Source organism: Phaenicophaeus curvirostris, chromosome 7 (assembly GCF_032191515.1).
Source record: "Phaenicophaeus curvirostris isolate KB17595 chromosome 7, BPBGC_Pcur_1.0, whole genome shotgun sequence".
Lineage (NCBI taxonomy): Eukaryota > Metazoa > Chordata > Aves > Cuculiformes > Cuculidae > Phaenicophaeus > Phaenicophaeus curvirostris.
Window position 1 is genome coordinate 31,726,927 of NC_091398.1, and position 17,104 is coordinate 31,744,030.

General features: G+C 41.9%; 1 protein-coding gene across 1 annotated transcript; it reads right to left on the reverse strand.

Moving 5' to 3' along the window:
• Window positions 1–1,635: 1,635 nt before the first annotated feature.
• MUC13 (mucin 13, cell surface associated) lies at window positions 1,636–16,769 on the reverse strand. Its single transcript, XM_069861753.1, has 10 exons — window positions 16,628–16,769; window positions 15,580–15,686; window positions 13,348–13,403; window positions 10,912–11,066; window positions 9,471–9,596; window positions 8,184–8,292; window positions 6,094–6,131; window positions 4,319–4,406; window positions 3,079–3,283; window positions 1,636–1,862 (listed from the first exon to the last, which is right to left on the reverse strand). The coding sequence occupies exons 1-10, from the start codon at window positions 16,767–16,769 to the stop codon at window positions 1,812–1,814; spliced, it is 1,077 nt and encodes a 358-aa protein (XP_069717854.1). The 3' UTR covers window positions 1,636–1,811.
• Window positions 16,770–17,104: the final 335 nt, after the last annotated feature.

Below are 17,104 nucleotides of genomic sequence, written 5' to 3' on the forward strand. Positions count from 1 at the left end.
CACAGCCAGTGGAGGCTGGCTAAGGCCACCAGAACCTGGCCTCTTATAGACACTTGCCAAGGCAAGCACTGTGCAGCTAGGTCACAGCAGCAAAGCGTACAGGAATCAAATGGAAGAAAGAAAAAAAGACACAGGAAAACCACAAGGAGAAAATGGCACCTTTTCCACCAGGCCATGACTGAACTACTGCTCAGCACAGGCAGTTCAGAGAAAACAGTGTCTACCTTCTTTTGCTAGAGAAGCCACATGAGAAAGATCAGGACTGTTTAGTTCCTAGTTTTCACAGCTTCATAGCTGGTGAGTGGGAGCTGGTTTTGATCACCGAGAGAACTGTAGCCACGCATCAGCGTTCACGTCCTGTTAACCTCTATGGCCACATGCAGTGTTCTCTTACCACTGGCCCCCAGATTCATCATTTAAGCTGAAAGACATTTCTTTTTTTAGCTGCATCACATCAATAGATCCGTTTGCTTTGATCCAATACAGATAGCAGGTTGTCCAACATTTTCAAAGGAGACCCAGCTATGCTAAGAGCCCACCAAAGCAATCACAGAAAAGTGGTGCCAGCCTTACAACGTTAAATGTTTCAGCTTCATTAAGGTTTAAGAATATTTCTGATCAGAACTTCTGAGTGAGAGACAGGTGCTGATGCAACCAGTCTGTGCACAATTGTGTCTGAACGCTGCACAAGTTTTAACAGAAAATGATCTCTGAAGTTGAAAAAAAAAGTGATTACACTACTCAGCAGCTTCATAAGAAAGCCTTGGTACAGAGAAAAAATAATGTTTAATAGGAAAAGATACTCTGCATATATAAAAACCAAACCACAAAATGTAACATGGAATTAAATGATGGTTTAAATGGCCTTAAACTATAAATATATGTACATATTTGTGTATATATGTATTTTACATATATAAGGAAATGTTAATGCTAGTCTATAGACGGTGCATACTCAGTACATTAAAATGTGGATTGTTTTACAGACTTATTGAGTGTATGTAAGAAATGAAAAAAAACCCCAACCCTTAAGATCATTCAATCAAAACATAAAAAGTGAAAGAGAAAAACATGCTAACACTTTGCACGGGAGCTGACAATGTAAAAATCAATGTGGTTGTGTAAGACAGAGAACAATAATGTTTATTTGAAGGAATTGTTTCTTGTCATTGTATTGGGAAGGAAGGCTGCATGAAAGGTCAGACAAGTACTGTTGTCTCACACAATGCATGTCAGCAGAGATCTGAAATGAATGCTTTCAGATAAGAAATACTGGGAATTAAGGAAGAGAAAATGCCTGCATCTGATATCATAAAGGGAAACAGGTTATGTTCTCATGAAGAACAGTTTTGATCTGCCCAAAGCCATGCAGGCTGCCTGCAGCTGAAATGGAATGAGCACAAATACAGGTAAAGCTCTGCTTGCTGACATTTTTCAGCATCGTACATATTGCCTGGACCATCTTCCAAAAGAACTGAAAGCAGCAGGGTTAAAATCCAGGTAACTTGTCTATAATCCTTCTCTTGGCAATGTATCAGCCTCTTGAAAGAAGTCTAATGTTTATTGGAACCGGTTAGTGCTTTTAAAAGTCCTCCTCTTCTCCCTACTCTCTGCTTCATTTTTCCCTTAATTTAGAGAGTTGTCCATGATCTCTTTCAAGCAGGGTTCTTCCTTTAGAAAATCTTCAGAGAATCTGGGGATATGGACTTCGTTGTCTTCTCTGCTGTTGTAACTGCATTGGTGAGATGCTGTGAAACTCTGGTCTGACCCATCGTTGCAGTGGTCATCCACACTTTTACTGCTCTGGTCACCTAGTATCTGTTCTGCAGCCTAAAGCCCTCGGGCTCCCGTGATATTCCATACTACAGAGAAATTGGATAAGAAAAGAAAAGAAATAAGGAGTAGCTCTGGATCCGAAAGGTCCCTTCTCAGAGCTTTCAGCACGTGGCACACTGCACATGATAGTTTTCTGTCTGTAACACACCAGCCCTCAAAGAACACCAAACACGCAAATTTTCATCAGTGAAAAGTTGACATCTTTGAAAAGCTGGAAATGCTAAAATCCATGTAAATCTGACCAAGTTACTATCCAAACAGGTTTTTTTCTTCTTTTAAGAAGATGCCTTATAAAGCATCAGGTTTCTGTGTGCTTCTATCACGTTTTAGGCCTCAATTCTGCAAATCCCCTAAGTGTATTACAATTAAGCAGACAATTAAACAGACATGCTTCACTAAACAGGGCTACTTTCTAGCACCACAGAGGTGAAGCTAAAATGGCATTTAAAGAAGTTTTGAATGGACAATGTGCTTTTCTGTTTACTAGATGCATGCGGAACAGAGCAAATCAATCGTATCACAGTGTAGTCCTTCTCATGCCCCTGATCACTCTGCAGTTCCCTTGCAGATTTCAAGGATAAATCAGGCAGTATTTTGAGAATACACCTTCCAGCTAACGACAAACCTGTGCTGAATGGCCTCCTCTGGGCTATACCAGTGCAAAAGACGTGCTAGCTTTTTTGTGTCACTTCACCCCTTTGCAAATCTGCAGCAAACTAGGCAATGGCAGAGCCGGTGGGAGGACACCAGCCCTCTGGGCTGCCAGCCCAGCTTCAGCTGACTGTGAATCTTGCATGAGGCTGAACTGGGAAATGCTGCTGCAGCACCTATTGACACTACAACAAGTAGCTTAAAAGAAGTACAGGTTGTAACAGCCTGTGATGCCTGAGTGCGTGTCTGTGCTGAAGGATGAGTTCAGTCAAAGCAGAGAAATGTCCTATGACACAGCAGACCACTAGGCAGCCAAAGCAACCGTTGCTTTGACCCTTGCTTTTCATGTATCCCTCCTGTGATTCATGGATGACTACTGGGGCTTTAGAAAGGTCTTTGTAAGATGAGTGCCTATTTCTCTATTAAGGAATTTTTTTCAGCTGCAGCAATAGTTTGTTTGTCTTTATACCACTTCAACCTTCTAGATCAAGGGAGGATGGACAGAGTGGAGTTTAGGTTCCAACAATGTCTGCAGCCCATAATGCTATAGTTTAGGAATGCAATTCCCACAGTCCTGTGTGAAATACTTACCAAATCATCATCTCGCTCTGAAAACCGACCTCTATCTGGGGAATGCATCGCATATGGGTTGTTGGGCTGATATCCTGGGTTCGCATGGCCAGAAGTGGTCTTGACTCTGGGGAACATTGTGGTCTGTCTCTCATCAGAGGCACTTGGGTTGGAATATCCTGACTTTATCAGCCTTTTCTTCTCTGGATCCTGTTTGGTTTTGGCTCTTCAGGGGAAATGAAAGAACAAAAGATGTGTTAAAACACCTTCCAATGTGCCTTACTTATTAAGTCCAACTTATTGAGTTCCCCATTCCCACCTTATTTTGAATGCTCAGTCCTATTCTGAAACATGCAATAGATTTTTCTAGTATGCCTATTGCAAACCCCTTGTTATCTATGATGGAGTGCAAACATTGGCATTCTCTATCATAGATGGGGCTAACCTGCTACGAGACACTGGTTCTTAGAATGAAGGAGTTTCCTTGGCCAATACTAGCTCTAAGTGATTATTCAGAGGAAGAAACGAGTCATTCATTAGGCCCATTTTAGAAAAGTTGCCCTTGTGCCTGCTTCAAGACCTGGATGCTCAAATGATGTGTTTGAATTGCCTGTGATGACAAGTCCATACATCACACACACACTCCACATCAGCTCGTGCAGCTGCTGGTGTGCTGTACCTGCTATGGGCAGTCTCATAGGCACCTTTATGTGGGCAGAGCTGAGAGCAAAGGCAGAGGAGCTGCTTGAATGTTTCTGTATTTATTGTGCGGAGAGAAGTGAGGAGGTGCAACTGCAACTGGGAATTTGCGAGTACGCCAGGAACAGCAAGAAGTAAAGAGATTTTTGACAGGAAATGCCTCCTATATTGAGCTAAAAGGGGCATGTTGGTCTTTGAGCTCTAGTCCCAGCAGGGAAAGCTGCAGAGAGTCTGGGTGACACAGTCTTCTGATATCATCATCCTTCTTCAGCCTTGTCCAGATGCCATATCAGTACTGGCTAGGGCAGGATTAGGGTTAATGGGTCAGGTGTGCATTTTGAAAGACTTAACTAAAGCTTACATGGTTAGATTCATAGCAAGAGAACAAATACTTCTGGGGAGACATCACAGGTGACATCAAATTCTAATGGCTACGTGACTAAATGAACTTGACATGCAACTGCGTTGTGGCCCTGCCCCTCTCTAAATTACTTCTTAATTCTCCAGGAACATGCAGCAACGCAGCTTCTATTCAATTGCCACGTCAGAAAAATACTCTTACCTTACTGAAACAACAGTGACTGCTATCGCTAGAGCCAGGATAATTGCTCCAAACACTGTACCCACTATTATAAGGATGAGTTCACGATCTGGAAAAGAAAAAAACAAAACTAAACAAACAAGAAACAGCTATTGAAAACTTATGGTTAATACTGAAAAATAAGTCCTGTTTCTTATTAGAAGGAAACAAGGAAAGGAAGGAAGGAAGGAAGGAAAGGAAGGAAGGGAAAAAGGAAGGAAAAAAGGAAGGAAAGGTAAGAAAGGAAGGAAAGGAAGGGAAGGAAGGAAGGCTGGCTATTTTGATCCCAGCTCAGGTTCCTACTTCCGTGCACTGAATGATTTCACACACAGTTGTTCCAGTATAGCTGAGGGGCAGAAACAACTCGGAGGGCATAGGGGTTGCTTAGAATAATAGAATCATAGAATGTCTTGAGCTGGAAGGGACCCACGAGGATCATTGAACCCAACTCCTGTCCCTGCATTGGACACTCCAAAGTTCACTCCAAACTAGTAATTCTGCTAAAATATGAAGTTAGGTGTCAAATAGTTTCTTTTTTTCTGTGCCATAAGCAGATAAGGCATGCTGATTTGAGGTGTCTGTTATGTGGCACTTGCTGTAGAACCAGCATGACTAAAGGAGGAAGACATGCATTTCATTCTCTTTTATCTTCCTTCAGCTGTGAGTGGAATTGCTACCAAAAACTAGCCTTAGCTCTGTGTAGCCACAGTAAGAAAAAAACAAACAAACCACAAACCCCCAAAAAGGGGAATTCTGTCCTGCAGTGTGTAATCTTGAGATAGGGGTGTGAAGAGTGAGACAGTCTCTTGAGCTACTCAACCTTGCTGGTAGTACCTGCTTGAAGATTCCAGTCTGGATTTGCGAGTTTGCCATGTAATACACTGAATGCCTATACTGGAAACACACAATGTGAAGCCACCAACTATGGCGTTGCCAAGGAACAATCCACCACACTGAATCATAGGAGCATATATCAGTACAAAAGGGAATACGATTTCTCCAAAGACATTGTGCCAAACTATGAGAAGAACTACAACTGTTCATTTTTCAACTTGCTTTTGACTGTATCAGATGTTCTGACTTTAGGCATATGAAGAAGAAATGAGGAATATCCTCTCCTAATCTATATGGTGGTGGAAACTGAAGAAGGTGCAGCAAACAGCTGCAAAACAGGTTCAGAAAAGGGAAAAAGCTATGGAAGGGCAACCTGTTTAGTGTATCCAATTGATGATGATTCTGTGATAATGCAGCTGGGGCCACCATCTATTCATCAATGTAGAATACCAGATACTATTCAGAGCTTACTTCCAAGGTAAAGTACAAACAAGAACCAGTGGCTGGATATTAAAGCAGAAACATTTCAAGTGAGAATAATCCACTGACATTTTAACAGAAGGAGCGATCAATTACAGGAGAAACTAATCCATTAGTAGTGCTGAATTCAGTATTGCATGTCTTCAGATAAGGACTAAACATCTTTCTGTCAAATAGCCTCTGTTTGACTAAAAACTAGTGGGCTTAATGCAGAGGTCCATCAGAGGAAATGCAACTTTCTGAACATGACATTCATGAAGAATTTTTCCTTTCAGGAAAGAGTGACATTCCTCTTCCTTTTTTCCTAACTATTTCCTGCTATCGATATACAATAGTGGCACCCCTATAGGATAACACTTGCTATTTTTATTATTGCAGGCAGATTAAATATTAGTGGGTATGTTTCCATGCTATAATTATGAATCAGAAATTCTCTTACTTACTGTTATTGCAGTCCACTCCAGCGTAGCCCACTGGACAACTACATGAGAGAAAAAAGAAGAAAGAAAGACAATGTTATTAAAGCAGATGGTCACAAAACAATAGCATATTTCCATCTTTTATCAGCAATTTCTCTGCAAGGTGCATTCATTACAAGTTTCTTCTTTAATGTTATCTTAATATTGAATCATAGCATCATAGACCAGTTTCAGTTGGAAGGGACCTTAAAGATCATCTAATTCCAACCCCCCTGCCACGGGCAGGGACATCCCCCATCCAACCTGGCCTTGAACACTTCCAGGGACGGGGCATCCACAGCTTCCCTTGGCAACCTGGTCAGTGCTTCACCACCCTCATTGTGAAGGATTTCCTCCTAATGTCTAGTCTAAATCTTCCCCTCTCCATTTTATAGCCATTCTCCCTAGTCCTTTCACTAAATGCCTTTGTAAAAGTCCCTCCCCAGCTTTCTTGTACACTCCTTTCAGGACTGGAAGGTCCTGAAGCTCGCCTCTCCAGGCTGAACAAGCCCAACTCTATCAGCCTGTGAGGTGCTCCAACCCTCTGATCATCTTTGTAGCCCTCCTCTGGACCTCTTCCAACAGCTCCATGTCCTTCTTATATTGAGGATTCCAGAACTGGACACAATACTCCAGATGAGGTCTCCCAAGAGAGGAACAGAGGGGCAGAATCACTTCCCTCGATCTGCTGTCCACGCTTCTTTTGAAGAAGGCCAACCGTATCCTGGGCTGCAGAGCTGTGAGCACGCATTACCAGCTCATGTCAAGCTTCTCATCAATCAGTATCCCCAAGTCCTTCTCTGCAGGGCAGCTCTCAATCACATCATCCCCCATCCTGTACTGAAACTGCGGATTGCCCTGATCTAGATGTAGGACCTTGCCCTTGGCCTTGTACAACCTCACGAGGTTCTCACAGCCCCACTGCTCCAGCCTGTCCAGGTCCCTCTGGATGACATCCCGTCCTCCCGGTGTGGCAACTGCACCTCTCAGCTTGGTGTCATCTGCAAACTTGCTGAGGGTGCACTTGATCTTGCTGTCTGTTTCATTGATGAAGATATTAAACAGCACTGGTCCCAGTACAGAACCCTTAGGGACACCACTTGTCATGGATCTCCAGTCGGACACTGAGCCGTTGTTTAGTTTAATTGATAGAGTTTACTTTAATTGATAGAGTAAAACAGTCTGTGATTTTCAGAATCGTCAGTGACATGGGCACTAAAAGTTTCAGCTTCTCAGCCTGAAATACATTTTAAAGGCCTATTTTTTTCAAAGAACTAAGCCCAACACCTCTGAGTCACTTGGAATTTCTACCCATTTTCTTTATCAAAAGCCTCAATATAAGGTCTTTGAGGTTGGGCAGCTCTTTATCTTTCTATCATGCTAATTTCCCATATTTAAAATATACTGACTTCACAGGAGGAAGTGTATAGTAGGAGCAATAAATAAAAGAAGAGCTGAATTAATGGATATAGGGAGTAAGGTCCCTCTGCTTTTCCCACTTGTCCACTGGGAGCAGAGCCAAACCAGTCACCTACTCTACTTCACCAGGAAACGACACTGTTCTTTTCTGATCCCAAGCTGACGGAAACATCCACAGGAGACAACGACAAGATGAAATAATGTAGCTCTGAAAATTATCAAGAAACAGAGAGAGTCCCCACTGATATCAATGGAAACTTTCCAGGGATTTGAGGCAAGCCTTGCTCTAATGCTTGCTGCTTACCAGTTCTTATGGCTCAATTACTTTGAAAGAATAGTTTATGCTTATGTGGGCTACCCACAAAATAAGTGAGAAGTAGTTTATCTATTTCACTGACGCACAGATGATCTTGGATTTCCTTGACTTTCCTCTGAGGTATTACGAGTGCACATCAATGGCTAATGTCAAGCAGTTAAAATGCTATAACTTTTGATACCATGGGAATTATCCACCTAGGTGGCTAACCACCTTAGGCATCTCTCTGATTCATGTAGCTACAGGCTGTTCTTCTAGATTGAGGGTGCCCCGTGCTAGATGCTCTTCTCCCCTGTCTTTACCCAGAATACAGAAATGCAAGAAAAAGCTGAGTACTCACGGCACACATGTATCAGACTCCATTAGAAAGTTAGGCATGCATTTGCACGTTGGAATCCCATTTTCTTTTTCACAGAATTTGTTTGCATTTGCAGAACAGTTACTGCAATCTGTATTTTCAGAAGGAAAAAATACAGAGTGAATTGAAGCTAGCCCCCAAAAATCCACATTGGATAAAATTGTGCCCCGTCCCCCCCTTTTTTATCATTGCACTGCAAACACGTACAAATGTTGCACTTCAAAGCATCAGGATGGCTTTTTTTTTTCTTTTTTTTTTTTAGGATTATACCTATGTAGAACAGCAACTGAAACAAAGAAGTACAAAACTAAAGTAAATGGTCATTGTTTGATCCATCCAGCCTCATCAGAATGGAAATCTGGCTAGGCTTTATCTAACATAGGAAAACATCAACCAGCAGTTTGATCTCACAGTAGATGATTCGTATTGCAGCTGATCTAAAACTGCATCAGATTTAGACAGCTTAGGGGCCACAAAGGCCTACACTGGATCACATCTCACTGGGCTTTATTGTACCCAGCTTTCATGACGTTATCACAAGCATTAGCAATATTTGTTGTTTTTCTTAAAATCTTGTACGTTAGACTTCTTTTCTGTGATGTGAAAATTATAGTTTTTATCGGAAATAAAACCAAGATACATCTCAGGGCTGTGGAGGACAGCTAAAAATATATATAAACCACATACCCGTTAAAAGACTCAGAACCAACAAGCAAATAAAACCTCAACAGCTAACAGTTCCTAAAAATCTCACAGAACATTCTTCCCACAAAACAGCTGTCTAAACATAGATAGTATAATCCTAAAACTACTGACAAGAGAGAGAGCTTTAACAGATCATTGTAGTGCATCATGAGACTTCCAGTTCTGCCAGCATTCCCATAGCTGCTTCCAAGTAGCATGTAGGATGTATTCCCCAAATATGACCCAACAGAGAAGGCTATGAATATAGGATTCAGTTTGTTCCATCCTTTACCTTTTTAGCTGTCAATTATCACCAAGGGTTTCACAATGTATTTAAAGAGTTGCCTACTGTTTGGTTTCAGTGGTGATTTTCTAAGGCTTTAGTAGTTTATTCTGCTGCAATTGAATTATGGATGTGTTTAAAGTGAAACATAAGAATGTGATTCTATGGCTTTCTTAATAAGACACACATTCCCTGTTTTTTAGAGGCTGGCACATTTGCAGAACATCTTTTTCTAAAAAGGACTGAGACCAGGAATAGCCAGGTCAGCTTTTCAGAGACAGATAAAGTAGCAAGGTACTTACCTGAACAAGAACGAACATCCCACTCTGTCTTTGAGAAACTATCTTTGCATACGCATTCTGGAAATGTACTTTCTACACAATCTGTGGTTTGGGCATCACAATTAAAAGCCGCACAGAAGGTTGCCACTTTAAAGGAAAAACAGTCAGGAAGCAAAAGGAGTATCAATAATATAATTCCATAAAAAGCAGTACATTTGCTCAGTAAATGATTAACCAATTATTTAGCAATTCTGAAAAAAAATTTGCAAGCCCTTTTTTGGGGACATCCATACTGGAGGCATTTGGACCAGCCCTTTCTTTTTCCTTGCTTTTTACCAGTTAAATTCCTGTTCCCATCTCCTGTTTCTCAGCCTCCTATAACTGCCTCCAAACCTTCCTGCCCTTGAGTCCACGAAGAGGGAAATTCTACCCCTAAGTTTATATTCTGAACACTGACTTTCTGGCTCACTGTGAAAAAAACTGTAGAAGAACCCTAGCACTATTCTCTTAGTTGATCCTACAACTGAAATATGAGGCCCAGATCCCATACAGTGCAACATAGATATAAATATTTATGAGCATGCAGCTCATAAATATTTTCACGAGCAATATTAGTATGCTATTTGCCAGCTGTTGCTCTTTACATCCATATCTCAGTGGTAACAATCCTTTACAAAGCTCGGCAGGTAGCATGCAGTGCAGGGATGTGATTGCACTTGTGCTTTGTGAGCATTCCTGGTTTTTTTCTCTTTCCCCCTCATGTTTAGGACTAGCACATAGGAATGTCACAATTGGGGTGGGTACAGTCAGCTTCAAAGACCAAACTCAGGCTATAAGCCATGAAATGGACTCCTTTAATTATTAGCTACACCTTTTGTGAGAGCTGATTTCAAAATAGGAGCATATTGGAAAAAAAAATTAAGAAGTGAAAAAAAAATCCACATTTAATTTACAAAATAATTCTGAAAATATTATGCCTTTAGGAATGCAACACTCTGCTGGTTAAGACCAATGAATCACTCAGAAGCTAATCAGTGAGGCCTCATTTCAATTACCATAGTTAATTAAGGAAATAGTCTGAAGAGAGTTTCAACCTATTTTGTCAGCAAAATACTGGCTTATTCTCAGAAGCATAATATATGTCCATGAATATTTTGTTCTGATTTTTCCAGACACTTAACACTCAGTAGGTTAAAACCAACATGTCATTGTTCACTCGGGAGTAAGTATTTTCCTTCTCTCCTCTACACGTAAAGGAGAAAGCCTTAATAAGACAAAAATAAGCCCAGCACTCAATGGCTAAGTCTTCAAAATTAGCTAAGACTGAAAATTCACCTCCTTTTAATCAACAAGGCTTATGCTCTGATCGGCTTTGCTGCACGAAGAAATGTTCTAACAAGCTTTGAAGATAGGAACCTCTGTTTCTATTGATTATTTTCTTCGAAGGTAAGGAATTAGATACCTCTGTACTCAGAGACATAGTTTGTACTGTTGATCGCTGGTATTATTGCAGAATAAACTGTCTCATTGGTTTCAGTCGAGTTCTCCTTAAACAGGTTTATCACTGTTACATTCATTATACCAGTTGTAAGAGAAGATCTGCCTTCTGTTAGAGCCCTGAAAAGTACAGAAAGCATCATTTCAGAGTCTCATATCATCCTTGTGGATAGTAAGCTAGAAGCAAAGATAAGAGAAGATTTCTCTCAAACCTCCCTCTCTCCTCTAGCTTCTTTCATTCCATAAAGTATGTAGTTACTAAGACACCTGAAAATGAGTTCAAGTCTTGCTTAGGAACACATTAATGGCCATCTTTCCAGTAGATCCAGATGTACATAGGTAGTTGGTAAATAAAGGATGTTGCATTTCATGCTAACAACATCACTCTTTTGAATACTGTTGTCACACAACTGATATTTTTTTACTGGACTAACCTCAAGCCAGCTGCAGTGTAGAGGACCTCATCTGTTAGACCCTACTTTTAAATGCTCACATCAGCCTGTGGTGCCATCCAGCCATGACATGAAGAACCCATCATGAAGCATGGGAAGGACAATTTAGAATCACAGAATCACAAGGTTGGAAAAGACCTCCAGGATCAAGCCCAACCATTCCTACCAACCACTAAAACACGTCCCTGAGCACCTCATCTACCCGTTTTTTAAACACCTCCAGAGATGGTGACTCAACCACCTATCTGGGCAGCCCGTTCCAGTGCCCAATGACCCTTTCCGTGAATTTTTTTTTCTGATGTTCAGCCTGAACCTCCACTGGCTGAGCTTGAGGACATTCCCCCTTGTCCTGTCACCTGTCACTTTGGAGAAGAGGCCAGCACCCTCCTCTCTACAACCTCCTTTCAGGTAGTTGTAGAGAGCAATGAGGTCTCCCCTCAGACTCCTCTTCTCAAGGCTAAACAACCCCAGTTCCCTCAGCTGCTCCTTGTAAGACTTGTTCTCTAGCCCTTCCACCAGCTTCGTTGGTCTTCTCTGAACACACTCCAGTGCCTCAACATCCTTCTTGTATCAAGGGTCCCAGAACTGAAATCAGGATTTGAGGTGCAGTCTCACCAGTGCCGAGTACAGAGGGAGAATAACCTCCCGGGACCTGCTGGTCACGCCATTTCTGATACAAGCCAAGATGCCATTGGCCTTCTTGGCCACCTGGGCCACTGCTGGCTCATGTTCAGTCACTGTCAACCAACACTCCCAGGTCCTTCTCCTCCGGGCAGCTTTCTAGACAGACTTCTCCTAGTCTGTAGCTGCTCAGGGTTGTTGTGCCCCAAGTGCAGGACCCGGCATTCGGCCTTGTTAAACCTCATCCCATTGGACTCAGCCCAGCGGTCCAGCCTGTTCAGATCCCTTTGAAAAGCCTCTCCACCCTCCAGCAGATCAACACTTCCTCCCAGTTTAGTGTCATCCTCAAACTTACTTAGGGCACAACCACAACAAATTCCGAAGGGTCTGTTTGCAATGTAGAGGTGTCTATGCTTACTTTATGCTAGCTGGGTTTGGTTCAGCTAGACAGCAATCTCCCTGGGGTGAGGTGGAGAAGAGCAGTGACTACCCTGTTCTTTAGCTGAACCTCACACTGCTGGTACATGCACACAAACACCCTCGTGTGATGCCTTAAGATATTACTGTGCCCCATGTGCTTGTCATAATGAATCTGCTGGAAGTTACTGCCACCACAACTCTGCTAGAATAGTCTGCTTAACTACTTAATCCACGGGGTTCACTGGAAGGGTTTACACTGCTGTGTGTTCTGTCATGCCCAGTTTTGTCTGAGGTGGGTTAGGGAGCACTCACAGACAAATCAGCTGACCTCTGGGGGACAGTAACCTGTGACAGATGGGGATGGTAAGAGAGGGACATCTTCCAGTGTTTGCCTAGATCAGCAAGGGATCCATGCCCACTCAAAGTCACCACAGCCTGTTCAATAACATCTTTGCTCATCCTGCCATCAGGAGAGACCAGAAAACGCACAATGAGATGCAGTGGGCTTCTGTAATGAGAGTGTTTCATAAATTAAACTGGGTACTCCAAATTGGACCTGTTCATAAGGACCTCAGGCTTCACTGCTTCAATTCAGAGATATGTCAGATATGGCAGGGACTGCTAATTATAGCATAGTGCCATATGCTGCATGGTACTAAAAGTGGGAGATCTACTGTGGAACTGTCTCAGCCAGCCCCATAGGCAGACATTGGAAATCCATGGGGTAAAAGTGGGACAAGCATGCCAGAAACTTGAAACATAGAAAAAGAACGTCCTCCTTTAACAGGAGGCATACTGAACTGAACCCATCCCATATCCTTTCCTGAAATGAGTACTCCACAAGGAACAGCCTAAAATGAGGTGTGTGGGAAGCTTATACTGTGCAAAAATGAAACTGGTAAACTTACTCAATTTTCACGATGACAGTCTGTCCAAAGTCTGATTCTTTGAAGGCACTCTCAAACTAGAAAAAAAAAAAGAATTGGAATTAAAGGCAAGTAGAAACATAGACATGACATGAATCACCAAGGCTTCAGCTGTAAAGTTTTAACCCAGGACATGCTACTGTCGGCACAAATAAAGCAAGCTGATCTGTCACACCCACAGTGCAGAGTATTGTAGAAGAGGAGCAGTTAAGTGATGCTATAGAACAGATAATATGGGAAAGCAGTGGAGAGATGGAGAAACGTGAGTTGAATGAATGTCAGGCAGTGCATTATGTTGGCTGGATAGCTACAGGTACAAACTCAGAGAGCATCTCTGCAGCCTACATACAAGTAAAGGGAAGAGGGAGGAGTAGACAGCCTTACAGACTGCATGTGTCCTTAAGATACAGTGAAGTGGGATCATCAGAGGTTGAAGGGGAGAAGCACAGCACTGGTGAAAGCACTCGAGGCTGGATGGGGACAGTAGAAATGTCACTGCTCTCCCTCATCCCATGTGAAGCAGGGAACAACTGGCAGAGGCAGCTGCCTCCAACTGCCAATAAGCAGGAAGCACCTTGAGAAAAGGATAAGATGTCTAAGTGAACTGAAATGAAAGATAAACTATCCTTCTTTGTAATAAAATATTAATTATTTTCTATGTTATTTTCACTTTTGCATACTATTACATATCTATTCACGAGCTGCATATCATACATATCTGTAGCCACATCATGAAATAATGTTGGACAAAAAAAATTGAGGAAAACTTTTTTTAACATTCTGGAAGAATGACTTTTGTTTACTTTCTGATAAAACATTCATAGTAAGCAATGTAATAACATGAAGAGTTTTGTAACAATTTTAAAATTAATTTTGATTAATATTTGGTGAATCTTTTCGATGATCGGCTGTCTGGTAGAGTTACATACTTCTTCCTTACTTCCAGAGAGCAACGTAAGCAAATCCACTTGTTTCAACATAGCAGTATAAATTAAATTGTTTGTTTTATTTCTCCAGGAAATCCCTTAGAAGATCTTATCTATAGTCACAGAATGCTCAAAATGTGTAATATTCATAGAATCATAGAATCATAGAATCACCAGGTTGGAAGAGACCCACCGGATCATCGAGTCCAACCATTCCTATCAAACACTAAACCATACCCCTTAGCACCTCGTCCACCCGTGCCTTAAACACCTCCAGGGAAGGTGAATCAACCACCTCCCTGGGCAGCCTCTGCCAGTGCCCAATGACCCTTTCTGTAAAGAATTTTTTCCTAATGTCCAGCCTGAACCTCCCCTGGTGGAGCTTGAGGCCATTCCCTCTTGTCCTGTCCGCTGTCATTTGGGAGAAGAGGCCAGCTCCCTCCTCTCCACAACCTCCTTTCAGGTAGTTGTAGAGAGCAATGAGGTCTCCCCTCAGACTCCTCTTCTCCAGGCTAAACAACCCCAGCTCTCTCAGCCGCTCCTCATAAGGCCTGTTCTCCAGCCCCCTCACCAGCTTTGTTGCTCTTCTCTGGACTCGCTCCAGAGCCTCAACATCCTTCTTGTGGTGAGGGGCCCAGAACCGAACACAGGATTCGAGGAGCGGTCTCACCAGTGCCGAGTACAGAGGGAGAAGAACCTCCCTGGACCTGCTGGTCACGCCGTTTCTGATCCAAGCCAAGATGCCATTGGCCTTCTTGGGAGCAGAAAATACGAACACTGGTATGCTTATGGGAGAGGCTTATTACTCAGGCATTTCAACACAGCTGGATAGCAATTCTGAAAAGTTTGTGCTCTGCGGAAACAATAAATTTCTTTGAAAAAAAAAAATTTGTTTATTTTTACTTATACCACTGAGAATCACTGAGCCCTCAGCAAACACTAGAGATAAGAAATTTAATGGGTTGTAAAACTCTACTCAGCCCCACTTTTTCTGGAGAGGGAATGGTGAAAGATATGAGAACTTCCTAGAATAGAAGTGGCACTAAAAATGTGGATATTATTTGTTTCAGGCACCTTCCTTCACTTCAGCAAGAGGCATGTGCCCTCAGCTGAGGGCAAAATTCCAGTCTTTTATGAATAGGTCTAAACTAGTGTGAAGCATTTTTCAAAAGAAGTAGATTTCTCAAGTGAAACCATCCTAGGCTCCACATTAAAGGCAGCATGTATCCCCTCTGCCTGTGTGATGCTCATAGCATTAAATACGCAGAAAAAAAACATTGTTACTCACAAACTCTGTTACATTCACGAACACCTGTTCATACTCCATGGAATCTACAACTTGAACACGATCACTGTAAGGTACATTCAGTGTAATGAATCCTGGGAACATTTTGCCTGGAATGATAGCAGAGAATATTCATTAATTAGAAAGCATCATTCAAGTAAATTATGTTTTGCCTTAGAGTTTTCTCCTGCTTTTGGAGACAAGGAAATACAATGCGGAAATCAATCAATGTCATTTTTCATATACTGAAAGAATCAGTAGAAGATAAATGTTTGCTCAATCAGTTCAGCCATAATGGGGGATGTGCTCTGGCTACCTGAAAAGCAGGCAGGATCCTGAAGTCAACCAAACAGGCCAGACTATGAGACTGCATAATGCTAAACTGTAAGCATGGCTTGCAGCTAACACAAGACTCTGTCAGAGGTGTTACAGCATTTAGTGAGAAAATACCTCTAGACTCCAAATTTGCAGCCACCAAGCAGCCAAGATAATGTGGTTCACTGTGTCTGAGAAAGGAATCTAGTGTCTACCTGTTTCTTTAGAATCACAAGTGAATTTGAGAAACCTCCTTGCTGGCATTTAAGTAAGAAGCCACATTTGCTCATGCCCTTGCCCTTCAGGTGCATGTCAGAGATGCATCTCAATAGGACTGTGATGAATGTTTAGCAATAGGGAGAACCAGGCTGCTCATTCAGGGATCTTCCTGAATCAGGCTTTGGGCCTTTTTAGATCTTGGCCATTAATATTGATGGCAGGTTTACACTTGCATTTTTTCCTGCTTTTTAATCATTTTCATCTCCAGTGCCCCTAACAGAGAGATCACCTTGTTTTCCAGGCACATTAACCTCTTTGGCTGTTGCTGTTCTGTGAGATAGCAATCTCAGTCATTGTAGCAGTGGCTATCTGCAAAGCAAAGCATTATTCAGCAGCCACTTGCTGGACTGTTGTTTTCAGTTATAACATAAGCAGAAAATAGATATTGGAAGAAAAATTCACCTGAGCAGTTATCTAAGATGTAACTAAAGATATAGATTGCCTTTCTGCCACTCACCTTTGTGACAATCCTTGTTGCTATAGTAGAATCCATACTGGCACAGGCAATAAAAATTCCTATGTAAAGCAACACATCTAGCAGAACTTATTCCACAAGAATCTCTGTCACACGAGTTCACTGGTACAAAGACACAAGACATTTGCATCAGGAATTCAATGAAATTGCAATAGATAGTTCATATCGAAAGCGATTAATTTAATAAATAGCTCATGTATGTGTCTACTAAAGGGAACATTAGGTACGTTTTCTAGAGGATATATGCGATTACAGATCACATGGCTATGTCTTGCTTGATTAATGTGTAGTAATTGTTTTCCCTATATAAAGTGGAAGGACATAACAGTAAGGACAGAGACTATGGTCAAAACACATACTCTATCACACTGAGCAATCACAATCAGACTCTACTTAATAAAACCAAAAGCAATACAAAAAAGGTCTATTGAGGGACACCAAAATCAGTGACTAAGTCAG